This window comes from Procambarus clarkii, chromosome 37, assembly GCF_040958095.1.
Source record: "Procambarus clarkii isolate CNS0578487 chromosome 37, FALCON_Pclarkii_2.0, whole genome shotgun sequence".
Classification (NCBI taxonomy): Eukaryota; Metazoa; Arthropoda; class Malacostraca; order Decapoda; family Cambaridae; genus Procambarus; species Procambarus clarkii.
Genome location: NC_091186.1, coordinates 12,081,402 through 12,108,345, shown reverse-complemented (window position 1 = coordinate 12,108,345; position 26,944 = coordinate 12,081,402). Strand labels below are relative to the sequence as shown.

At 43.4% G+C, this 26,944-nt stretch overlaps 1 protein-coding gene across 5 annotated transcripts in view; it reads left to right on the top strand.

Annotated features, from left to right (window-relative positions):
- Positions 1 to 26,944, top strand: part of LOC123765762 (serine/threonine-protein kinase Nek8) — a 54,438-nt gene that overhangs the window by 15,503 nt on the left and 11,991 nt on the right. For 3 of the 5 annotated variants that reach the window (XM_045754490.2, XM_045754492.2, XM_069337134.1), the window contains 11 exons: positions 2,195 to 2,323; positions 2,773 to 2,874; positions 5,591 to 5,709; positions 6,205 to 6,347; positions 8,233 to 8,478; positions 12,398 to 12,533; positions 13,980 to 14,154; positions 15,174 to 15,284; positions 18,574 to 18,678; positions 19,853 to 19,957; positions 25,594 to 25,732. In XM_045754490.2, the coding sequence (XP_045610446.2) occupies positions 2,195 to 2,323; positions 2,773 to 2,874; positions 5,591 to 5,709; positions 6,205 to 6,347; positions 8,233 to 8,478; positions 12,398 to 12,533; positions 13,980 to 14,154; positions 15,174 to 15,284; positions 18,574 to 18,678; positions 19,853 to 19,957; positions 25,594 to 25,732 (1,510 nt within the window). The remainder of the gene's footprint in view (positions 1 to 2,194; positions 2,324 to 2,772; positions 2,875 to 5,590; positions 5,710 to 6,204; positions 6,348 to 8,232; positions 8,479 to 12,397; positions 12,534 to 13,979; positions 14,155 to 15,173; positions 15,285 to 18,573; positions 18,679 to 19,852; positions 19,958 to 25,593; positions 25,733 to 26,944) is intronic. The other 2 variants (XM_045754491.2, XM_069337133.1) reach the window with 1 other exon arrangement.

Genomic DNA, 26,944 nt, shown 5'->3' with positions numbered 1-26,944 from the left:
TTACCAGCACAGCAACGCCACCGCCTTTCCTAATTTTTCTGTCCCGTCTCCAAATTGAGTAGCCCCTTGGGAATATGACCTCATTTAAAATTACATCTTCAAGTTTTGTCTCCGTGAGTACAACAATGTCTGGTGTCTGCAGCTGTATTACATCACTTAACTCCAGTATCTTCGATCTCACTCCATCTATGTTGGTGTATGCAATCTTCAGGAACTTGTTCCCCCTCTCCTTATTCTTCACTCCCCCTCTCTCTATTGATTTTGTTGGTTTGCCTTTATGTACCACTTTACTGGTTTGCCTACCCCTATCACTTTGTAGAAAAAAGAATTTATTTCTTCTTCATTCCTGCTCTCATTTAAATGTTTTGCCTCGGCGAGGTTCAGTTTCAGCTTCTCTCTATCTTCTTTTGAAAGATCTCGTCTTAACGACCACCCTTTCCCATCCTCATCCCTTTGCAATTTTCTAGCATTCCTTAGTACTTCTTCCATCTGTTTGGCACCGTTTAGGGTGATCCTCAAAGGTCGATCTTTCCCTTTTACGTACCTGCCTATTCTCCTGTAGTCGCACACATTCTCTCTGTTTGTAAGACCTTCCACGAGGCCAACAATTTTATCTACTACTTTAGCTTCTTCTACAGCTCTTTCTGACCTAGATGTTATCGCCTTTTCTTTGCAGCCAAAAATGATCAGGGACTTACTCCGATCAACTGTGTTTTGCACCAACTTCGGGTTAGATGCCAATTCTTTCCTCACTTCTAGCCTAATGTTTGTTTTATCTTGGTTGCTGCAGTGTTTGACTTCCTTTACTGCTTCTTCTATTTTTTCCTTCTCCTTGGCCACTTGTGCATAAGTGAGTTGCATATCTTTCTTGCACTGTTCTATTCCCTGTGTAACTTCCTCCATCTGTGCTGACAAAAGCTGTTTCTCCTGTTGAATTTCCTTGCCTAACCTATTGTAGTCATTTATGTTTAAATTTACTTTAACTTCTTCCAAAGCTATTTTTAAGAGTTTATTTTCTTCTTCCATGGCTTTGCAATTTGTTTCCAATTGATTCTTATCCTTGCGCAAGTTTTTCACTAAACCCTCAAGACATAAAACTTTGCTATTCAAATGGTCATTACTTTCTTTCAATTTACTAATTATTTCTACATGAGAGTTCACTATAGTATCTAAATTTACCAACTTGTTATGTAGACTACTAATATCAATGCTTTCTTCATTGAATCCCTCAAAATCAAGCTCTGTTTTGTTTTTCCCCTTGCCAGTGGCCATCTTGAATGTTCTTCTCTGCACTGTAAACACTAGGGCAACTTTTTCTCATCCGATTTTTCACTTCCCTTAGCACTTTCCTGTTATCTCACCTATTTTTCAAGAGCACTATACCTTTATGTTCTCTGGGACACCACTCACTACCATCAACATGTACTACAATACTTAGGATTGTTGAAATATGCTGGAGCTCCTCTGCTGCAAGTGTTGACCCTAGGGGTGTCACCTTTTTTTTTCAGAGAAAAAAGTGTGAGAGAGAGAGTGTGTGAGAGAGAGAGTGTGTGAGAGAGAGTGTGTGAGAGAGAGAGCTTGAATGAGTGAGTGAGTGAGTGAGTCTCTCTCCTGTATGAGAGAGTCTCTTCCATGAGCCAGAGTCTGGCTCCTGTATTATGTAAAAATCTGTATTATGCATTAACCTATATTGAGTACAGTACATGTACTAACATTGTTTGTGTATTAGCCTGTATTGTGTGTTAAGCTATATTTTATAAAATCACACACACAGAAATCACAATAACGCGATGCATCAATGAACCATGTCGTAGCTCAGCCGATTAAGGCAGCGTCTGGGATGATCTCGGACGTAGGTTCGAATCCTCGGCACGGCCCTTGTGGATTTGTTTATAAAATCATTTTGCATCTTTAGTTGTTGTGTATGAACCTGAATTGTGTGCAGACTTGTATTGTGTAGTCACAATATGAGTCACCAGGCTGTGACTCATACGTCAGGCTGCGAGCAGCCGCGTCTAACAGCCTGGTTGATCAGTCCAGCAACCAGGAGGCCTGGTCGACGACCGGGCCGTGGGGACGCTAAGCCCCGGAAGCACCTCAAGGTAACCTCAAGGTAAGGTGTATTGACATATTTTATGTTTTAACATTATGTGTTAATATGTATGGAATAGTAATATGTTATGATGGTTGACAGTGTGAGGGGAAGGAGTACGACTCCAAGAGTGACATCTGGGCCCTGGGGTGTATACTGTATGAGATGGCCTGCCTCCAGAAAACCTTTGAGGGCTCCAACCTTCCTGCTCTCGTCAACAAGATTATGAAGGTGGGTGGACAGTGTAAGATGGTAATGGTGGTGGTGATGCTGGTGATGGTAGTGACAGTGGTGCTAATGATGGTGGTGGTGGTGATGGTAATGACTGTGTTGTTGTTGCTGTTACTCTTCCTGCTGCTGCTGCTGATGGTGGTGGTTGAACTTGTGCTGGTGATGGTTTTAAATAATGATGGTAGTGGTGCTGGTGACAGTAATAATGACAGTCATTGGTAGTTATGGCAATAATTGTGGTAGTAGCAGTAAAAATTATGGTTTTGGCAGTGATTGTGGCAGTGTGAGTGCTACAGGTATCAGCCAATTCCAAATAATTATTATAAGAATGCACGGGTCATTGCTATAGTATGTTTTGTACAACTGTTATCTTCTCATCTGGGTACCAGTAGAGCTCTGCAAACCATGAACCAACTAACCATTTCCCTTTTCCCCCTGTTTTTTCCTAGGGTCAGTTTGCTCCCATTAAAGGCAACTATTCTCCAGGATTCAAACAGTTGGTGCGTGACCTTCTGCAGCGGGACCCCGAGTTCCGCCCCACTGCTGCTGAGGTACGTTATGCTGGGGCTGTAATAGCCCAACACCCACATGTGAAATGAAAGTGACACGGTAATAAGTTTATCCTAGTCACTTATTAAGTTATGATAAGGAAGAGTGGGAGTTGGGTTGTTTGTTTCAGTTATGTTATTGTGCATACTGAGTTGCTCTGCATTATATATTGTCATCCTGTGTCATTAATCGTCGTTCAGGGTGGCAGAAGGAACAAAATTAAAAAAAACAGCATTAGTGTAATGAATTGCCTCTTTCTGGAGTAGCCCCAGTGGCTGTCTAAAGCTATCTTGGTGAGATTGATCCAAACTAAATGGTTGCATCAATTGCAGAAATTCAATTTGGCTTACTTAGGGCTAGAGCCAGAAATTCGCCTCCCTCACAGAGGTACAGGGAGCGAGTGACAATCCGCTATTCCATCGGAAAATGCTTCCAGAAAGTCAGTGAAGCTTTCCAAACAGCTGTAGGATTCACAGATAATGAAATCTTGAAATGGCCAAACAACTCAGCAAAGATTCACACAGAAGGAGGAATTCCCACAAACCAAATTGAAACTCATTACAGTAGTACTGATTACCACCACCAGGAAGCCTGGCCCCAGCCCCCATTCAGTTTCCTGGGTCAGTTCTGGAGCTGATGAACAACCCAGTGACAAACCAACAAACCTGGAGGGAGAGGGGTGGGATGAATCATGGAGCCACCTTTACACCTCTAGAAAGGGTCATTTCATTGCACACAATGCTGGGTTTCTGGAAGGAGACCCCTGGTGGCTCCTTGAAGCTAACTAACCACAGAGAACAAATACAGGACTTACTAGGAAGGAGGAGAGACGGCAGGCACCAGGATGAAGAAGAAAAACCAGGCCAGATGACACGATCCAAGCAACACACAATCAACTGGAACCAGGAATGTTGACCAAATTTCTGAACTGCCAGAACCCTGTTAAAATCCAGAAACCGAGCCCAAATATCAGCTCAGGACGTGTTGGAGGAGATTGCGGCTAGAGCCAAGTATTTATGACCATCATGAGCCTGATGGAAGACCACAGGATGGCTAGACTTATTGACATTGAGGACAACCTGAGAACTGTGATCCTTGGAATGGTGGGACCATGGAAGCAGGTTCAACCAACAAGACATCCACCGAGGCAAAACTAGGAGCCTGCAGGTAGCAGTGAAGAGTTGCCACCTGACACAACAAATGATGCACCCCTGGCCAAACCAACCAAGCATCAGTTACCAAAGGACCCCCTCCAGAAATCTGCTGACTCATTTTTCACCAGAAAAGGAGGAAAAGGCTGTAAATGAACAAACTGCCCATCAAGGCCGAAGGAACAGAACTTCCACCTACAGAGAAGAGCTTGAAGCTTCCCAATCCTACAGCTGGATGTAAGTGCCAACTAGAATATGGCCTTAAAAATCATGAGTCAAAGGGAAAACTGTAAACTGAGGTAAGGAGAGAAAAATCAAAATCTGGTCAAGAGACCAGAATTGCTCAGGCGCAGCATGAGCAAGCCGGAGGGGAAAAAAATATGAGACAATTTGGTAAATGGCACCCTAGAGGTGTCAACATTGAATGCAAGCAACAGTGGCTCTTTTAGTGCCTAACAATAAGAGGTGACAGTATTAGGCATGATGCCAATTGAGAAACAAGCCAAAATAGACAGAACAGATCTGACTGAAATTGAAGATGATGAAGAGACAAGTAGTGGCAAAATGAGCATTAGACAACTTCATACTGCCACTGCAAGGAAAGATGTAGGTGGGACACCAACAAAACAGCCAGTAGGTACAACAAGGCTAGTAGGCACAGCATTAAGAGCTAGACCTCATTTTCCTGTAATCACTGATAGGTAGATACCCACTTGCCATGCAAATAGTGATAGACAGATCAAAAGCTCCAGACGTGAAGAACAAAGAAGTGAACCAGCAAAGTACACCACTAGGCTGATCTGCTGGAAGAGATGGATCCTTGGAAAAATGGCCTGGTTCAGACACTGGGCCAGCAAACCAAGGGCTGGCCACCAAGGAGCTAGAAGGAGCACCCTTTGAGTTCAATGCCAGACTGGATGGTGCCCAGAGCAACAACTGAATTGGGGTATAAAGGTAAATGCACTCCCGCCTCAAGGAGCCCAGTTAAAAAGCATCCACTGCGAGAATCTCACAGTCAGGGAACAGAGCCATGTAGGATGGAAGGCACTGGTTCTACGCCAATGTGAAGAGGTCTGCCTTGGCCCGATTAAACATCTCACTGAGCCAATGGAAGGACACTTCGTCAGCGGTCCACTCTGTGAAAATGGTATGTAAGTGAGATGACCCATCCACAAGGGTGACGCTGAGCAGTGAGACTCACATTCCTAAGTCTAGAAGTACAGTATCACCTCTTGCTCCAGTTTACCATTCATTTGTGAAAACCATTCACATTATAAATTATCATGTTTAAATTTGGCTACCTGGAGGCATTACTGCCATTCATGCCCATTGTTGTAGGGATGTTTCCTGTGTAACAAGTATTGATGAGTGTCAGATTTATACCAGATTATAATAACAGTACTGATATACACTTATTTACAACATTATTTACAAAGGCTTCATCATTCAGGATGACTTTTATTTAGTTAATCACTTATAATGCTAATTAATTACTATAGTTTATGCCAATTTTATTTTAGTTTGCTTAATCCAGATGATTCCTGTTATAGCATTGTAATCCCTGCAGGTTGTGTCAGAGCGTCTTCCGGAGCTGCTAGCCCAATTTTACGATAATATGGGCATGGAGGAAATTGACGACGAGCTCAAGCAGTCTATCGAGGCTGCCAGACAGACCCATGCCTCCAGGTACCCAACTTAGTGGTTTAAGTTTCCTGTCAATGAGAAGTTTGGACAGGATTTGACTATGATTAAGCTTTACTAGTGAAATGAAGATTTACCCATGAGTTATGGATTTACTCTTATGAGCTGGGGTTTTACCCTTTTGCTGGGGTTTTACATATTTTGGGGATTTTTACCTATGAGCTGGGTGTTTAGCCATGAGCTTGGGTTTTAACCATGAGCTGGGGTTTTAACTCTAAGCTTGAGTTTAATCCATGTGCTTGGCTTTAATCCATGAGCTGAGTTATAATCTATGCACTGGGGTTTAATCCATAAGCTGAAGTTTAATCCATGAGCTGGGCCATAATCCATAAGATAAGGTTTAATCCATGAGCTTTGTTTTAATCAATGAGCTTGGGTTTAATCCATTAGCTAAGGTCTTAAATTATAAGTTGCAGTTTTACCCTTGTGCTGATGTTTCACTTCTGAGCTGTTGAGTACAGGAATGGCTTCGTTATTCAGGTCATCTCGGCCGCCCCGCTCGGTGGTCTACCACATGAAGGTCTACGACTCCGCAATCAGCCTCAACCCAGTCCCTCTCCCTCCTAGGACCCGAGTTAAGGAACTGGCTGTCTCCAGCACCCACCTTGTTCTCCTTACCTCAGGTATTGTCCCCCTTGATTGTGTTTATATGACCTACTTTCCTGATAGTGTTTACTGTATATTACTACTTTTCCTGGTCATGTTTATATGTCCACCTTCCCTGGTCGTGTTTATATGACCACCTTCCCTGGTCATGTTTATATGACCACCTTCCCTGGTCATGTTTATATGACCACCTTCCCTGGTCGTGTTTATATGACCACCTTCCCTGGTCATGTTTATATGACCACCTTCCCTGGTCGTGTTTATATGACCACCTTCCCTGGTCATGTTTATATGTCCACCTTCCCTGATCATGTTTATATGACCACCTTCCCTGGTCATGTTTATATGACCACCTTCCCTGGTCATGTTTATATGTCCACCTTCCCTGGTCATGTTTATATGTCCACCATCCCTGCTCGTGTTTATGATCTGTCCCTCAACTGAAAGTATTAATACTTGACCTGCCCTTGTACTGAAAGTATTAATACTTGACCTGCCCTTGTACTGAAAGTATTAATACTTGACCTGCCCTTGTACTGAAAGTATTAATACATGACCTGCCCCTGTACTCACAGTATTAATACATGATCTGCCCTTCTATTGATAACACTAATACATGACCTGCCCCTCTGTAACAACTAAGGAATTCTTTCCTGGTTCTCCCTGATTTTCCTTCCTTTATTCCCTCCCGTTAATTCCCTCTTCCTTCTTCCCTCCATACGTGTCCCCTTTCTCCTTCCTTCCTGAAGAGTCTCGGGTGGTGCCCATGCAGGATATTGGAGCCATTACCTTATGGAGTGACAAATTATTTACTGTACAGGGAACCAGAGTACCCCTCAAGACTGTTCTGTAACCCTGTTGTCAAGATATTCCCCAGGCACCAGGGTCTCCATGAGAAGGCTTAACCCTCTCTCTCTGCCCAAATGATGCCCACCTGGAGTTCTAAGATGTTTCCTGGCCTTGTGATTAGTTCCTTGGTGCCCAGGGATAGAGTTTCATAGAAAGTTTACTGTGAGAACTTTGACAAAATTAGTGTGGAATGAGGCTCAGTTGGGTTAGAGCATTGTTATCAGACAGGGAAGAACCGCCCACCAGAAATAGCAGAGTAATGAAGGTAAATGACTCCTAAGTTTTATTCATTGTAGATCACACCATTTTGCCATTTGTAGGAATATTTAGAATAGGGTATAATTGATTTTATTAATAAATTGTATGTTTAAGTTTCACTTGGCATTTCAGTGCATTCCCTTGTCATTTATGTGAGCATATATCAACTGAAGCTGGCTTAGTCTCAGTGATTCTCTAAGCCATATAAAACCTAAAATAACAATCAACTAATTTGCTGTAATTAATAATAATTAAACATCTGTTTCTTAAGTAATTATCAAGAGAAAGATTAAGTGTGCGTTTTTCCTATCCTTGACTTTTCCCTCACGTGTCATGGATAATACTTGCCAGTAATTATCAAAGACCTAGATGTGGAGGTGGTGGCAGCTGCAGTATTTAGAATAGATAGCTCTTGCATATAATTACCCTTGGCATAATATTCTGCCAATATTCCAGTATGGTGTCTCAATCTTCCACTCCTGTAGGGGTGGCTGTGGCGCTCATTTATTGCCTTGTATGTATATATCCATTGGGGCTAGGGTTCTAAAAGTTACAAAAGGATTCTAAAAAATGTACAATAATGTTACACTTCTACTGATGGTGTGAATACATGACCTGCCCCTCTACTGGTAGCATTAATACATAACCCTCTTTCCTCCCTGCTGATAGCATTAGTATGTGAACTCATGCTGCCTCATGAGTTCTTATGAACTCATGCTTTATTAATATGTGACTCTCCTGCCTCCCAGCTGACAGTATTCCTATATGATTTGTGCCCCCTCCCTCTGATGCCAGAGTGCCTGGTGTATACGTGGGGCGAGGGCAAGAAGGGTCAGCTGGGTCACGAGAGCTTAGAGGCGTGGCGTGGGCGGCCAGCAGTTGTGGAGTCCCTCAAGGGAAAGGCAATTACACGTGTGTGTGCTGGTGATGGCTTCTCCATTTTCGCCTCCGATAATGGCATTGTCATGACCTGCGGCGATGGGACCTCCGGCTGCCTTGGCCATGGTGACTGGAATAGCTCCACCAAGCCGAAGCTCATAGGTTTGTACCATTGGCTGGTCTGCCATGCACAGTTTTCTTGATCATTTAGCCTAGCTGTTTCATATATTACAAAGGAAATTGTTGTTTTGTTAAAATTTTTCAGGTCTTTCAATGGGCTACAGAAAATAATATGAAGTTTTATGAAGATAAGTTCCAGCTCCTGTGCTGTGGAAAAAGTGAATATCTAAAAATGGAAACATGCATAATACAGTCAAATCCTGCTATGTAACAAAAAAAAAGCACTATAAAGGATTTAGGAGTAATCATGTCAGAAGACATTACTTTTTAAAGAACACAATAAAGTAGCTGTCATGACTGCAAGAAAATGACAAATTGGATAATAGGAAGCTTTCAAATAAGAGATGCCATACCACTGATGATGCTTTTCAAGATACTAGTGCTCTCTAAGAGTGGAATGCTCCTGGGCAATAACAGCCTCATAAGAGTGGAATGCTCCTGGGCAATAACAGCCTCATAAGAGTGGAATGCTCCTGGGCAATAACAGCCTCATAAGAGTGGAATGCTCCTGGCCAATAACAGCCTCATAAGAGTGGAATGCTCTTGGGCAATAACAGCCTCATAAGAGTGGAATGCTCCTGGCCAATAACAGCCTCATAAGAGTGGAATGCTCCTGGCCAATAACAGCCTCATTCAAAGCTGGAGAAATTGGTGACCTGGGGAATGTGAAAAGATCTTTACCTGCTAGAATCCACTGAATAAAACATCTACCATAAATTATTGGTAATCCAAATATGTACATAGAAATAATACCACATGAGACCAGAAGGCTGATGAAGTTGGATGGTGAAGTTGATGAAATTGATGAAGATTAAGCCACTCAAGAGGTGGCACAGGCTTGAATACCCTGTAAGTGGTAAACCAGAGGGCATTGTAGGAAGTGCAATATAACTGCATGGAAATGCTGAGGTGCAACAGGTGTCTGAGTGTAAAAGGCCCAATACTTTTAAACACTCTCCCGCTACACTTGAGGGGCATAACTGGCCGACCCCTCTCGGTATTCAAGAGAGAACTTGAACACCTCCAAAGGATACGTAATCAATTCATATGTCAGGCTGCAAGCAACTGTGTCCAACAGCCTGGTTGACCAGACCACCAACCAGGAGGCCTGGTCAGACACCAAGCCGTGGGGACGTTGATCCTTGGAACTATCGCATGTTTACCGCAAAGTAAGGTATGTGTGGTTTGTATAATTACCTAATTGTAGTTACAGAAAGAGTTATGCTTGTGGAGTCCCATCTTCGATATATATATTTCTCCATATGCAGTCCTAAAAATAGCTGTATTATATTTATGACACAACTTTCTCCAGACGGCTTTTCCATTCCCCAGTTACTGTTACTGAAGAATAGATTTTGTATATTATTCTACCCCATCCTCCTGTACAGATCGCACCTATTGTGACGATCGTCAATAGTTAGAATTTGTACATTCTTAGCTTATAGTTAGTAGTATACTGACTAGTAAGGAATTCTTTTAAAATAAATGAAGCTAAAACACAAACTTAATATTTCTAAGCCTAGTATAGCAAACCCATATTTGTATTATATTAGGCCTCAGATATGGTGTATTAGGGCTAAGGAGATTAGGTTGGGTTTAGTTTGTCAAAGCAACACAAGTAAAAAATAGTTTTCTGGTTTGTCCAACTCAATAGTTTAGATTTCTTTGTTCTAATTTTGTTGTATGTTGGTATATATATTATGGTCCTCGTCGTTACTATAAGTACTGTAGACACGTGATTATCCGGAATCCGACCATCCGGAAAACGCCCTTATCTGGCTAAAATCGAGACCGGATAAAGTTATCTCACTATCCGGCCAAAATGTCCATGGGAGCCAGAAAAGTGGGTGTTTGGCCGGATATGAAAGCCAGGCGGCGGGCTGTACTGTATTAATCCTGTATGGCTGTGGCTCGAGGCGCATGGTGTAGGAGGGGGTGGGGTGGGTGGGTGGTGTTGGGAGAGAAGGGAGCATTGGAAGGGACTACCTGGGGATAATGGTCAGGAAGGGAGGGAGGGAGTTGGTCAGGGAGGGAGGGAGGGAGTTGGTCAGGAAGGGAGGGAGTCAGACAGGAAGGAAGGGAGGAAGTCAGTCAAGGAGGGGGGGAGGGAGTTGGACAGGAAGGGAGGGAGGGAGAGAGGGAGTCGTTCATGGAGGGAGAGAGGGAGTCATTCATGGAGGGAGAGAGGGAGTCGTTCATGGAGGAAGGGAGGGAGGGAGTCAGTCAGGGAGGGAGGGAGGGAGTCGGACAGGAAGGGAAGGAGAGAGTCTGTCAGGGAGGGAGGGAGGGAGTCAGTCAGGGAGAGGGGGAGTCAGTCAGAGAGGGGGGAGTCAGTCAGGGAGGGAGTCGTACAGGAAGAGAAGGAGGGAGTTGGTCAGGGAGGGAGGGAGTCAGACAGAAAGGGAGGGAGGAAGTCAGTCAGGGAGAGAGGGAGTCAGGAAGGGAGGGAGGGAGTGAGTCTGGGGGGGGCAGGAAAGAGGGAGTGAGTCTGGTAGGAAGGGAGGGAAGGAGGGAGTGAGTCGGGGAGGGAAGGAAAGAGGGAGTGAGTCCGGCAGGAAGGGAGGGAGGGAAGGAGGGAGTGAGTCGGGGAGGGAAGGAAAGAGGGAGTGAGTCGGGCAGGAAGGGAGGGAGTGAGTCGAGGAGGGAAGGTAAGAGGGAGTGAGCATTGACGTCATGCTCGTTTCTTTTAAGGAAGTTCTATCCACTTGTTCGGCTTTTGTAGCAATATTTTCACCAGAATAGGGGTTTGTTTTGGGATGCTTATCTTTCTTGGTGCCAGACCCGGTTGATGGCAGACAAAGAATGCTTCCAACCACACGGGAGTTTCTATAGGCCATTGTTCCCCATGTCTCTCTGAGGGGCCAGATTCTGGCTCGTGGTCCCTGGTAGGCCCACAGAACTCCATACACATGACTGATGGCAAAGTTTGACAGTAGCATATCAGCCTAGTAAGCTCCGAGGAGCCTCTGGGTAACACCCAGAAAATGGCGTTTCATTACATTTAATGCTGGTTTTTTTTCATTGATATGTTTAATTCATTTTGCTGTTTATGTGGTCGTGTGGTGACATTACCTTGCAACAGTCACTGTAAGCTTCCTTTCCTTCCTTGTTTTCACTAATATTCTATTGCCTAGGCTGTTGGTAACTTAGGATCTGTGTCATAACCTTCCCCACTTCAATTGCATTTTTCCATGTTAAATTCTATTAGCCAACATTTATTGCAGTTGCTTAGTTTGTTCAGTTCATGTTGAAGGATATTGTGGTCTCTTTGAGACTTATTTTGCTTGAGTATTCTTGCAGCATCTGCAAACATATTTATGTAACTCTTATGTTCCCTCAGGCAGGTAATTAATATAGCTATAAACATTATTTGGCTAGCATTGATCCTTGCTGTACTCCATTAGTTACTACCAGGCTGATAGTACTACCTTAATATTCACCCTCAATTTATTGTCTTATGCATTTATCACCATCTCCCAATACCTCGCTCATACCAACCAACACCTCCCTATTCCGAACACTAATCAACCTCCCTTCTCTGACACACTTGTAAACATTTCTCAGCCCACATTCACCAGTTCACTCCCAAACACTAGTCAGCATCTTCCTCTTTCTATACACAATCAAGACATCCCCCCAACACTAATCAGAACCACCTCCATTGTATTAATAAAACATCTTTTACCCACTAATCATTGCCTCCCACCCATAAACTAGTGAAGTTCCACCTTCCCAATTCTAATAAACACATTTTCACTAATCAGTGAAGAACTAGGGAAGCTCTTCACTGATTATTAATTTACTCCCCTTCCAAGCTAGCAAAATTCTGTAAATCAGCAGTGTTCCACAAACTAATCAACATCTCATCTACCCCCTGTACTAATTAGCATCACCTCCACAGAGCGCTTGCTAGCAGTGGACGTAGGAGGCATCAGCTGCGGGAGTCAACATGTGGTGGTGGTGGCAGCGGAGGGTGTCGTGCTGACCTGGGGTCGCGGAGAAGGGGGCAGGTTGGGAACTGGGAATGAGGACGACTTGTAAGTATGATAGAGAGGGAGGGAGTAATGGATGAAAGACTGAATCAGGGACATTAGGATGGAAATGGGGTAGTTATAGACATTGTGTTTACATACCAGAAAAGGTGAAGACAGATGAAAACAGGAGAACATTTGATTAAAGTTCCAGGGACTTTAGGCAACCGGTTTGCTCACCAAATACATTGCAATTTTTACAGAATCGACCAATCCGTGAAAATGTGATGTATTACTGTAGTCAAATTTATTTCACCATAATATTGACATTTTCTCTGCATTAGCTTTGACAGATTAGTCAGGGTGCTTGGATTCATATATTTCTGGTTAGGCAAAACAATTGCATTTTTATGAGAGAACAGGCTGGTTTTAGAACAACACATTAATTCTAAACTATAAATAATTTATTTAGGGATGAGGTTGCAAAAAGATCCTCTCATACCTATTCTCAACTAATTATTCTAGCACAGAAAGAGATAATGGAGGAACTCTACACCCTTTCACTTACAGGTGCCTATCTACACCTTTTCATCTCCAGGTACCTTCCTACACCTTTTCATCTCTGGGTGTCTGGGGGATTATGTGATCTGGGAATTATGATGTTTGACAACCTGACATTTAGTGAATATAACCAAACAAATGTAGCAAGAGCTAGGAAAATGACAGGATGGATTATGAGAGTGTTAAATCCTGGGATCTCACAGTAATGCTAATACTAAGTCACTGGTGCTGTCCCATCTTGAATACTGCTCATTACTCACCTCTTTCAGCATAGGAGAGATTTGTGAAATAGAGGAAATACAGAGAACATATACAGTAAACACAGACACGGTAAAGCCCCTAAATTATTGGAACTACCTCAAATCCCTCAAAATTTACTCTCTGGAAAGGAGACAAGAGAGGTGTCAAATAATATATACATAGAAGATACAGTATTAGGGGGGTTAGGTCCCAAATTTGCATGGTAGAATACCAACAGACTGGTGCAATAGATATGGAAAGAAATGCAGAATAGAACCAGTGAGAAGTAAAGGTGCCTTAGGCACGATCAGAATCAGGTGTCCATGGCTGTTCAATACCCTCCCACCAACCATTTGAAATATTGCCGGAAGAAAAGTAGAGAATTGGATGAGTTCTGGCAAGAAGTACCAGACCAACCGGGTTGTAGTGGATATGTGCTTGTAGCTGCCTACGGGCAGCTTCAAGCAACAGCCTTTTGAACTAGGTTATCACAAGTCAAACCTGGTCCCATGCTGGGCTCGGGGAGTAGAACTCCCAAGGCCCTCTCCAAGTAAGATGCAGGTAAGACTTATACCTTTTCATCTCCAGGTGCATACCTGTACCTTTTCATCGCCAGGTGCGTACCTGTACCTTTTCATCTCCAAGTGCCATATCTATAATTTTTCATCCCCCATGTGGCTAGCCACACCTTCCCACCCATCATTTCCCTAGGTGCCTGCCAACGGAAATCGAGCTTCCCGAGGATGTGGTGGTGTCCAACGTAAAGTGTGGGGGTGACGGGACCCTGCTGCTCACTGACCAGGGGGCCATGCTTGCCTTTGGCAAGAACACTAGAAACAAGCTGGGGCTTTCAGAGGGAGGAGGACTCTTCAGCATCAAGTTCAAGGTAATTTGAACTTAGAAGTAAGTTCAGGTTCACTGGTGAGTGCAGCAATTAGTTCAAAGTATTGCTAGAGCTTAACAGTAAGGTCAGGGTATTATTGGAGCTTAACAGCATGTTCAGGGTAATGTTGGACCATAGCTGCAAGTTCAGAAGTATGTTGGAGCTTGGCAGCAAGTTCAGTATAAAAGTGAGCTTAGCAGCAAGTTCAGTAAAATAGTGGACCTTGGCAGCAATTTCAAGGTAATATTGGAGCTTAGCAGCAAGTTCAAGGAAATATTGGAGCTTAGCGGCAAGTTCAAGGAAATGTTAGAGCTTAGCAACAAGTTCAAGGAAATGTTGGAGCTTAGCAACAAGTTCAAGGAAATATTGGAGCTTAGCGGCAAGTTCAAGGAAATGTTAGAGCTTAGCAACAAGTTCAAGGAAATGTTGGAGCTTAGCAGCAAGTTTAGAGTAATGGGGGAATGTTTACTTGTACATCCAAAGTTATGAGAGATGATGTATCGAGATCAAAGTTGGGAGGGGCGATGTTACATGTTCAAAGTGACATTGACATTTAGTATAACATTAAGGTAAAGTAGGGACACTCCTAAGACCGAGGTGCAGGGTTTTCCATAGTCAGGAACAGGAAGGCTGTTAGACCTATCAAGGTTCACTTAGGCCAGCTACTGATCTTTGCCAGGATGCATCACACAACCTAACTCTTAGGTACCTGTTTACTACTAGGTGAACAGAGGCATCAAGTGAAAGGAAGTGTGCCCAATTGTCTCTGTCCCACCCAGGGACATGGTTATGAGCTGAAGAAATAGATTTCTGGGTTTCTTTTTAAATTTTGGAATGAATTTCAAGATAATAGACCTGTTCTGCAGCTATGCTAAATTATTTCACTGAAACCAAGATAATTTTGTCCTACTGAAGAATGAACTGAAGAAGGTACTTTTGAAGGTTAGGTCACTAGTGTAATTATGTAACTTTAAGCATTAAATTTGTCTACTAAAACATTGCCTGCTCTTTGGTTGCCACAGAAAGACGTAGAGAAGGCACTGGTGGCCACACGGGTGAAGAGTGTGGGGTGCCGGGTGGTGGATGTGGCCATGGGGCCCTCTCACACTGCCATCCTCACAGAGACTGGACAGGTGCGCCGTCACTCTTCTTGTTGCTCTTGCATATCTCACCACGTGTAACACCACCTGTGTCACCACTAGGGGCACCATCTGTGTCACCACTGGGGACACCACTTGACTCATCACATGTAACACCACCTGTGTCACCACTAGGGGCAACACTTGATTCACCTCATGTAACACATGTATCACCACTAGGGGCACCACATGTAACACCACCTGTGTCACAATGTGTGTGCATGGGCTTTGGTGTTTTTTGTATTTAGGTCTAAGTGTAGTTACAGGGCGAGAGCTACAGTTACTGCGAGGGCCATAACTGGACTCGTGGTGTCCCATCTTCCCAGTACTCTTTGTCATATGATGCTTTGAAACTACTGATGATTTTTGCCTCCACCACCTTCTTGTTTAATTTGTTCTAACTATCTACCACTCAGCAAAAGTGAAGTTTCTAATGTTTTCTGTTGGGAGCCCCTCCGGCTCCCTGGAGTTATCAGACTGATATACATCATAATAGTCTGGGGCATGTCAATTGGGGTTCAACCTACCAGGGACCACATGCCAGAACCTGGCCCCCCTTTTGGGAGAGGAAAAAAAAAAAGAGAGGCAAAGGGAGCAATGGCCTATGAAAACTTCCCTTGTATTTGGGGGCATTCGATGTCTGCTATCGACTGGGGTTAGCACCCAGAAAGGTAGGCATAACAAAACATACCCCACATGGTAAAAAAAAAAAAATTGCAACCAAAGACCGAACAGAGAGGCAGAACTCACCCAACCTAAAGAAACATGCAAACGTCACACACTGCCACCGTGCCGCTTGTCTGTGCAGCCCTCCCCTTCCCCAGGAGAGGAAGGGGGAAGCCCCAGACCCCCACGCCAGCTACTCACACCTTCAGTTTGTTGGCTGATGCGATCTGGGGTAGTCATTGACTCTGGCCTCAAATTCTTGGCAGTATATGTACCTTAGTAGTGTGTCCTGCTGTTTGTAGTGCGGTGGCCAGGAGAAATTTAAGTGTACTGGGGCTGTATACGCTTATCGCTACCTTCCTTAAGTACCCTGTAAGTACTACCCTTGAGTTCTAGGGTTACCTTTCATAGAGCTTTCGGGAACCGCTTCCGTAGGGGTCTTTGCTGCTAGCATTTACCCTACCCATAAGCCAGCTGGGGTTTTCGTGGCCTTTGTTTGGCCTTGGGTAGGAAGTGGTATTGTTGCTGGTGAGGGCGCAAGGTATTGCATAGCTTGCATACCTACAAAGCGGCTGCGTTCTTGTTCCTTCTGGGGACGTTATACTTTTGAAGGGTTTTCTTTATAATTTTGTTTTCCTTACATGGAGGGGGTCTGTCTTCTTTGGCTATTGGTCCACTTCAGGTATTTTGATGGCTCTCCTCTAGGCCTCAGTGATTCTACACATCGCAGGGGTTCAGTTTTTAGCAGTTCTCCCTTGTTAGTTTGGGCCTAACGAGTTTTGCAGTACCAGTACTTTGCCAGGGCTTCCCATAGCAGACAGCCTGCAGGCCTTGGAAAACCTCATTGGGCTCAGTTGACTGATGTATGCATCTTCTGAATTCCACCTCGTCTTGTGTGAGTTTGAAGGTTGCTCTGGGCCCTTGTCTCAGGATGACAGTCACCTGTTTTGCCTCTGTCAAAAGGCAAAACAGAGGTGTCAACGACAAAGGTGTTATTGACACCTTTGACTCGCAAGAGTCTTGCGAGTCATGTTCTCTGCTCGTACTCCAATTTACCTATTCTCTTGACAATGAGGTTCGAGTACAGGTGGTATCAGCCACCTGTACCTAGCATTGCATGCTAGGTTTATGTTGCTGCAACGGGCTAGGTTGGTTGCCCACTCGGATGCCCCGAGGCTGCCACGTTTTGGTTATAGGGATCCGGGACAGGCAGACAGCCTGTCCCGGTTCATTCCCCTGGCCATGGAATGGACGGTCTGGGTGATACCTCCAATCAATGGCAGACATGACTATACTCTCACAAAGTGGAGTGTTCATAAACCATTGCTCCCTTCGTCTCTCTGAGGGAACCAGGTTCTGACTCGTGGTTCCTAGTAGGCTCAACAATCGAATTAATTGATACTCTAGACTAATATAATGGATATCAGTCCGTTAGCTTCAGGGAGCCTCCAGGGCTCAACCCAGAAATTGGCGTTTCATTTCATTCAACGCTGGTTTTGTGTGTACTGTAGTGGTCATATCATCTATTTTGCTTCTATTTTTAACTAGAAGAAAATACAAATATTTAATGCCTGCAGTCTCTCCTTGTAGCTCTTGTTTTTCACCTCAAAGAGCCATTTGGTTGCATGCTTTTGCACCTTTTACAGTTTATTGATGAGCTTTTTGAAATATGGAGACCATACCACTGAAGCATATTCACATTTTGGTTTCACAAAGTTCATGAACAATTTATTCAATATTTCACTCTCCATGTACTTAAAAGTGATTTTAACATTGGAAAGCACAGCATATGCTCCTTGTACAGTGTTTCATGTATGGTTCTTAGGCGACAATTTTCTATCCGCTAGATCTTTTTCTTTATCAGAATTCTTTGAAGCTTTTTCACATAATTTGTAGGTTGTGTGTGGCCTATTTTCTCCTATTCCACATTCCATTATGTGGCATTTATTTACATTAAATTTTATTTGGCAAGTGTTGCTCCATACACTTATTTTGTCTAGGTCTTCTTGAAGGGCATAACAATCGTCTAAGTTTCTTATCTTCCCTAGTAGCTTAGCATCATCAGCAAACATGTTCATATAATTCTGTATTCCTGCTAGTAGACAGTTAATGTAAGCAATGAACATTACTGGTATAAGATCTGAACCCTGTTTCTCCAGTCTGATACATTGCCTCTGATTACTGCCCTCATTTTTCTGTCAGAAAATTATCATCCATGTTAGAAGTCTTCCTGTCACTCCTCCAGTACATTCCAGTTTCCAGAACACCCTCTTGTGTGGGACTCTGTCAAGAGCCTTTTTCTGGTCTAGATGTGTGTGAGCACGGATGATTTATGTGAGTGTGGTGCGGGAATGGATATTTTACGAATAGATCTGTGCAAGTATGGGTGTTTTGTATGTGTAGATGTGTGTGTGCATGGGTATTTTATGTGTATAGATGTGTGTAGGCATCTAACCATCTTAACCATCTTATATATGTAGATGTGTGTGGGCATGGGTGTTAGCTTTTTAGTACTGAAATACTTTAAGCTGGTGTATCTAGAGTGGAAAGTGAACTTCTTCAAGACATGTGCATACTAAAATGTTGACAGCTAATACCACTCCTCTCCCGGCTGCAGGTTTTGACATTCGGCCGTAACTGCGAGGGCCAGCTCGGCAAGGGAAATACTCGCTCCGTCAGTCAGCCAGTGCTTGTCCGCAGCATGTCTTCTAAAATTGTTACTGTAAGCTCTCATATCATCATATAACTTCTGAGTAAGTTGAATTTCACGATTCAGCTCCTCATATACTTCTCATATCCTGCTCTACCATATACTCCTCATATCCTGCTCTACTGTATACTTCTCATATCCTACTCTAATGTACCTCATATCCTGCTCTAGCATATATTCCTCATATCCTGTTCTAATGTACCTCATATCCTGCTCTAGCATATATTCCTCATATCCTGTTCTAATGTACCTCATATCCTGCTCTAGCATATATTCCTCATATCCTGCTATACCATATATTTCTCATATTCTGCTCTACCATATACAGTATTCTTCATATCCTGCTCCTCCATATATTACTCATATCCTACTATACCATATATTCCTCATATTCTGCTCTGCCATATATTCCTCATATCCTGCTCTAAGATTTAAGCCTCATAACCTACAAAATAATGTAATGCACATATTTCTCAAGGCCCAGCATTCCAACCAATCCTCCTATTTAGGTAATACTTACAGTAACGATGAAGACCATCGTACATCTATTGACATAAAATATAGACAGAAATTGGAAAGTAGAAATCGGTACAATTGAATTTGGACAAACCGGAAATGTTTCTGTGCTGATGTTGCAAAGAAAACTTAACCTAACCTAACATTCCTAGGCCTAATAACTGCTATCTGAGGCCTAATATAGTACATATAAGTGTTATACTATTCCTAGGAATATTTAAGTTTGGTTTTTAGCTTTATTTTTATCAGACTATAAAGGGAATAGCACCAAATTCTACTATAGTATCTAATTGTCCATTATGTCTATGTATGTACGATGGTCCACAGTTACAATATGTACTATCTAAACAGGAGGATCATATTGGCTCCAGGAACAGGCCAATATGATCCTAGTGGCAGAAAACAGGACCCAGTGTACGGTGCAAAATAAAAATGAAAATGGCAAGCAAAGGACACTGCAGACACTGCATATCTAACTTAACCATACGTAACCTAACTATTTATAGTCATGTATTTTATTTTATTCAGCATTTAGTAAGATACTCATTACCATCTGCACTTCTAATTTCACCAAATTCTTGGTTATTCAAGTAGCAGAATGACCAAACTTTGTTATTGTTTTCACATTTGACAAGGATTTATTAGTTGTGTTTGGTGTGGTGTGAGACAGATGGTCGAGTGCGGGTCGACGTTCACTGTGGCCGGCACAATCAACAATGCCCTCTACCTGTGGGGCACCAGAGCTGTCAGCCCTCACTCCAGACCCAACACACAGGTACGCCACTTCTATCTCTTTTCCTTTTATGAGTTGGTTTGGTTGTATCTTATCTACACTTGCAATTGTGTATGGAGTCTACCTTCACCACCTCACTTAGTGCATTCCATTGGTTCACTACAATTGCACTGATTTTTTTTTTTATAATATCTCTGGGTCTTGTGGGTGCTCAGTTTGCACCTGTGTCCCCTTGTGCAAGTGTCACCCCGTGCTAAATAACTAAATAACTGTCTTTATCAGCCCTATCAGTTTCCCTGAAAATTTTGCATGTGATAATTATGTTTCCCCTAACTCTACTCTCTTTCAGTGATGTGTGTTTGTTTCTTTCTTAGTGACAGAATATTTTTATATGTTTTTTATTTTTTGTATTTCTTAACTTATTCAGTTGGAAAGGAAGATGTAATATTAACCCTCCAGAGTTAATTTTTCCATTTTAAGGGACTTATACAATTGTTGACCAAACCACACACTAGAAAGTGAACGGACGACGACGTTTCGGTCTGTCCTGGACCATTCTCAAGTCGATTGTGATGAGGGAAGGAGGCAAAGGCAATAAATAGGCAAGAGAGGTGAGGAGAAGGAAATCTTAGAGGAAGAAAAAGCAAGGCAAAGGGTACGAAAGGTAAGGTGTAATAAAGGGGATAGTAATACGAATAAGAGAGGGATCGAAAGAGAAAACAAGTGAAAGAAAAAAAGAAAAAGAAAGAAAAAAAGAAAAAGAAAAAAAGAAAAAGAAAGAAAGATAGATAAATGGAAGGGTAAGATTATGTTAAGTCACGTTTGTGACTTAAATTTCAGCCACGTTATTGTGACTTCTCGTCTGCAATTGATGCAATTGCTTATGTAGAACTTAGCATCATCAGAGCCAGAGGCAAATTGAGCACAAAAGGAGCTACAATTAACAAATGGAATTTAATGTGAATATAACCAAGGTTTAATGTAATGAAAAGACAGTTTCTAGGTGAGCCATGGAGGCTCTTTGACACTCTCCCTCTGTGACACATGTTTGTGTTGAAGTTTGTGATTTTAGATAGAAAACTGTCACCTGAGGACCATATAAAGAACATTGTGTGAGGCGCCTTTGCCTTGCTTTCTAATTTCAGAATTGCTTTTTAAATACAGTACTTCTTTCCCATGTCTCTATGGCTCGTTTGGGCTCTCTTTCCGCCGGTGTCCCCTGGTGCATGTGTCCCTGGGGTCCTGTACTCAGTCTTTCTCTACCTTCTCACTTCCTTTGAGAATCTTAAATGTGGTGATCATATCCTCGTAGCTCGTACTCCTTGGTTCGGGTACTGGTCTGGTGGCATACCTTTTGCACCTTTTTCCTTTTAGTCTTGTGTTGGGACATATCACACTACTGTGTTGTTGGCGTGACTTGTTGGAACATGCTCGGCGACTCTAATCTGTATGGATGTATAATCTCTAATCTCTTTGGGTGTATGTTGTTGGTCGTGTCCCTTTCATTCCCGTTTGCTACTTGCCTTCTTCGTTCCTCATCTTCCTTCTACGCTCTTGTCTCTGGCCGTTAGTGCTGGAGCTTTTCTTCTGGTCTTTCTCTTGTGTTTTTCCGTTTTCTCATTTTATCCTACACATGGATGTGTGTTTTGTTTGTGCCTTTTGGCCCTCCTATTGCCAGGTTTGGGTTCCTGGTTTCCTGGCTTACCCTGTCTGTTGGCATTTTCACGGTCTCTCAGTGTCCCTTCTCTGGAGTTTTGCATCGGGACTGTAGTCTTCTGGCGGGCTCGCTGGCGTTGGGATGTTTTTCTGTACGGCAGACATTCCATCTCCTCCTTTGCCGGCTTGGGTTTCCGGCTCTGCTGGCTCAGTGGTCGCACCCGAGATCTTCCTGCGGTTCCGCCTCTTCCTGGGCTCAATTGGCCCATGGCGGGGCTGGTTCTGTTCTGCCTCGAATCTCTCACCTTCTGTTGGTGGTCGGGTGGCTTTGTTGGTGTCCCACCTGCGTGCTTCTTCTTGGCGACAGTGTGGGTTTTTTTGGCGGTCCTTCCTTTTCCTTCTGCCCTTCTTAGGTAGCTGCATTTGTTGGCGTGGTCTTGTTCTTCTCTTGTGGAGGTTCGGGGCAGTCATCTTGTCCCATACTGTCGCCTCATTTGAAGGAGCCTCTTCAGCTTGCTTTCGGTATTGATTTTGTGTGTGTGCCGTTTCACAAGCTGTCTCGTGCATCATTTCACCTCTGCCTGCTCATGCGCTGCTTGAGCTGTCCTGGTCATTGGACAGAGTGCTGTTTTTTCTTTCTTCTCCATGGTTTGTTGTGGCCCCTTCGGTTCAGGATTGTTTCGCGGAGGCTCTTTTTCTGTTGGCATTGGCCTCTAGGGGTCGGGTCGGTGAGCTTCATGCTCACCTCCGGCGCAGGGGTTTTCTGCTCCTTCGGTCGTGGCAATAAGTTTGTTCATCTGCAGCCTTCTCCTTCTTTTCTGACAAAGGATGAAACTGCTGCTTTCCAGAGGGGTCCATCGGTTGTTGATGCTTGATGTTTGGCTGGTCGGGCCGGGGGTGCATCGTATTTTGTGTCCAGTTGCGGCCCTCCGCCGTTATTTGCGCGCCTTAGCCTCTGTGTCCGGGGACGTGCTTTGGGTTGATCCAGTTTCCCTTCTTCCCTGTTCGTGGGTGTGAGTCTCCCAGGTCATCAGCAGGGTTGTGAAGGCTAGCCAGCCTGCATTCTATCCCCGTGCCCATGAAGTTTCCAAGTTTGCTGCTCTATTGCTGTTTTTGGCAACATGTCCTGGGCTGACATTCGGGTGTGGGGATTTTGATGGTCAAACAGGGGCTGCGAGTTATCTCGTGAATGTTCCTGGGCCTAGTAGGGCCTGTGTCGCTTTGGGTTGGCAGTTGCAGCCAATTGTCTCGGCTTAGAGTTGGGGAGTGAGTGGCGACTGCTTCCCGGGTAAGTCCCTTCACTTTTCCTCTGTGGGTAGTTAGCTCTGGGGAGCCGAAAGGGCTCCCCCCAGAAAACCAGCATTGAATGTAATGAAACGTCATTTTCTGGGTGAGTCCTGGAGGCTCCCGGCATCCCTCCCTCCCTCCGGTTGGAAATTTTTTGTGTGTTTTGACATCCAGCCTTAGAACTGGGGTGTGGATCGCTGGCGCAGTAGGTCTGGGGCTACCATGAGGTTATCTTGAGATGATTTCGTGGCTTTTTAGTGTCCCCGCAGCCCGGTCCTCGACCAGGCCTCCACCCCCAGGAAGCAGCCCGTGACAGCTGACTAACACCCAGGTACCTATTTTACTGCTAGGTAACAGGGGCATAGGGTGAAAGAAACTCTGCCCATTGTTTCTCGCTGGCGCCTGGGATCGAACCCAGGACCACAGGATCACAAGTCCAGTGTGCTGTCCGCTCGGCCGACCGGCTACCCCTTCCCCCTTCCCAAGGAGGGGGGGCTGCGCAGACAGCGGTGCGACGATGGGTGACGTCATACTAGTTTGCTCGTTTTTGTTTGGGGAGTTCTATTCACTTGTTCGGCTTTTGGTTGCAATTTTCACCAGAATAGTGGTTTGTTTTGGGATGCCTACCTTTGTGGGTGCCTAACCCGGTCGATGGCAGACATAGAATGCTTCCAGTTACATGGGGGTTACTATAGGCCATTGCTCCCCTTGCCTCTCTAGAGATGGCCAGGTTCTGGCTCGTGGTCCCCAGTAGCCTCCGGGACTCACCCAGAAAATGGCGTTTCATTACATTCAATGCTGGTTTTTTGGATTTTATTACACCGTTATCTTTCCTACACATTGGGAAAGATAACGGTTTGCCCTTCTGTCATGACCCAGCAGAAGGAAGAGTAATAATTATTAATTACAACAGTTATTATTATAATTATTATTCTAATAATAATATAATTAATAATTATCACTCTTCTTTCTGCTGGGTCATGAAGAAAGTCGGCCTCGGGTGAAAGGAGAGTGTGACGTTCTCTGTCTGGAACCCGTAGGTGCGGGACTTAGACGTCCACCTCCTGGGTATCGTGCGGCCCAAGCACTGCTTCAGGAGGCTGGGGTGGTTGTTCTCCGGCCCCGACCACGGCGATCTCCGGGTTTGGAGTCCCTGTGCCTTCTTTTACAAACTTCGAGGTAAATTTTGGAGCTGGAGCCCCTAGGGCAGTACAGTACAGTGTTGACTTCAACCTTGTTCTGACAGTTCCTGTGATGGCACTTACGTTTCATTTGGAGAGTTTTGGCGTCATAGAGAGGGTGGGGACCTGTTGCATGGGTGACAGCTTCTCCTCCGTATGAACCTATCCTGGCTTTGCGCCCAGGAGAGGCCAGTTCAGACTGGCAACCAGAGCACAACTCCATAGTCTCCTGAGACTGATGGATGCTTACTACTACTACTACTACTACTACTACTACTACTACTACTACTACTACTACTACTACTACTACTATTACTACTACTACTACACTGGGACTTAGGCACCGTGACCAACAACCTCTAACCAAACACATGGCCCAGGCCAACCAAACAGACTAAACTTACAGTTAAACCTTGATGTTATATTTATATATTATATTGTATATATTATACAACAGGACAGAAAAGATCACTCAAACATTGTCAGCCGTCTCTGGGATATATACGTTTACAGTCCTCTAACTACTTTTGTATAAACATCAACACCATTTGTACTCATTCCCTGCAGTGTTGCATGTGTGTAGTATGATGAGAAAGCAAGTAATTACCTAAGTGTAATTACCTAAGTGTAGTTACAGGATGAGAGCTACGCTCGTGGTGTCCCGTCTTCCCAGCACTCTTTGTCATATAACGCTTTGAAACTACTGACGGTCTTGGCCTCCACCACCTTCTCACTTAACTTGTTCCAACCGTCTACCACTCTATTTGCGAAGGTGAATTTTCTTATATTTCTTCGGCATCTGTGTTTAGCTAGTTTAAATCTATGACCTCTTGTTCTTGAAGTTCCAGGTCTCAGGAAGTCTTCCCTGTCGATTTTATCAATTCCTGTTACTATTTTGTACAGTGTAAGGTGTAAGTTGCAATAGGAAAGATGCAGCTAAAGTTTGTGTAGGTATTTCTTGTATTGATGGAGATGGTAGTTGTCTTCACTTCACTCCTCCATATATCACTTACAACTTCATCATCCATTATCCTATTCACATTGTATACCAAAGTCATAGTAAGATAAGTATCATTCTATACAAAGCCATAGTAAGATAAGTATCATTCATTGTATACTAAAGCCATAGTTAGATAAATATCATTCATTGTATACCAAAGCCATAGTAAGATAAGTATCATTCATTGTATACTAAATCCATAGTAAGATAAGTATCAGTCTATGCAAAACCATAGTAAGATAAGTATCATTCATTATATACTAAAGCCGTAGTAAGATGAGTATCATTCATTATATACAAAACCATAGTAAGATAAATATCATTCGATACAAAACCATAGTAAGATAAGTATCATTTATTCTATACTAAAACCATAGTAAGATAAGTATCATTTATTCTATACTAAAGCCATAGTAAGATAAGTATCATCCATTCAACACAACCATAACAAAATGTTGGACAGATTAATAGCAGACAAAAAAGATTTACTAAACAATAGTCATCAAACTCACTCACAGGTCAAATGCTCAAAGAAAACTGTTTTCACTGTTCAGAATCATTGTGACCCCCAGGAAGGATTTACGAACACCTGGGGTCAGCGCAGTGCCTTAGGGTCAGCTGTGGCTAGTGGCAAGGATCAAGACTTCCACTTTTCAGGAAAAGACGAGGACAACCATAACAAGGCTGAAGCAGGTAAGTTGAAGGTGGCTGGTGTTGTTACTGCATGGTTGGTATGAGAGTAGAACAAACTTCTGTGGCCTCTTTTTATTTTACTATAAAATACAATATTGCAGTACTGATATATATATATATATATATATGTCGTACCTAGTAGCCAGAACGCACTTCTCAGCCTAATATGCAAGGCCCGATTTGCCTAATAAGCCTAGTTTTCATGAATTAATTGTTTTTCGACTACCTAACCTACCTAACCTAACCTAACCTAACTTTTTCGGCCACCTAACCTAACCTAACCTATAAAGATAGGTTAGGTTAGGTTAGGTAGGGTTGGTTAGGTTCGGTCATATATCTACGTTAATTTTAACTCCAATAAAAAAAAATTACCTCATACATAATGAAATGTGTAGCTTTATCATTTCATAAGAAACAAATTAGAGAAAATATATTAATTCATGAAAACTTTGCTTATTAGACAAATCGGGCCTTGCATAGTAGGCTGAGAAGTGAGTTCTGGCTATTAGGTACGACATATATATATATATATATATATATATATATATATATATATATATATATATATATATATATATATATATATATATATATATATATATATATATATATATATATATATATATATATATATATATGTATATATATTATACATGTGTGTAGTACAGGGGGGTGCTGACCATGTAGCCAACTATTGAGCGTATATGTATGTATGTGAGGCTCCGCCTGAGGCCGGAGCCTCAGGCTTGTTTGCTGGGCAAAAGGTATCACAGGAGGCATAGATGATGACCACATCTTCTATGATAATGCATAAAGAAAGCCTTGCGTGGGAAGGTTGTGGACTCATAATAGGTCAAGAGGTGGTGGTGGTGGTACAGGATGTTCTGAAGGGACCCAATAGTGCTCCACATGTAAGCTGGAGATGACCGGTGCTCCAATGATGGGTTGGTGGGCAACTGGTGCTTCAAAAGTGGGCCAGTGGGCACCTGGTGCTTCAAAAGTGGGTTGGTGGGCAACTGGTGCTTCAAAAGTGGGTTGGTGGGCAACTGGTGCTTCAAAAGTGGGTTGGTGGGCAACTGGTGCTTCAAAAGTGGGTTGGTGGGCAACTGGTGCTTCAAAAGTGGGTTGGTGGGCAACTGGTGCTTCAAAAGTGGGTTGGTGGGCAACTGGTGCTTCAAAAGTGGGTTGGTGGGCAACTGGTGCTTCAAAAGT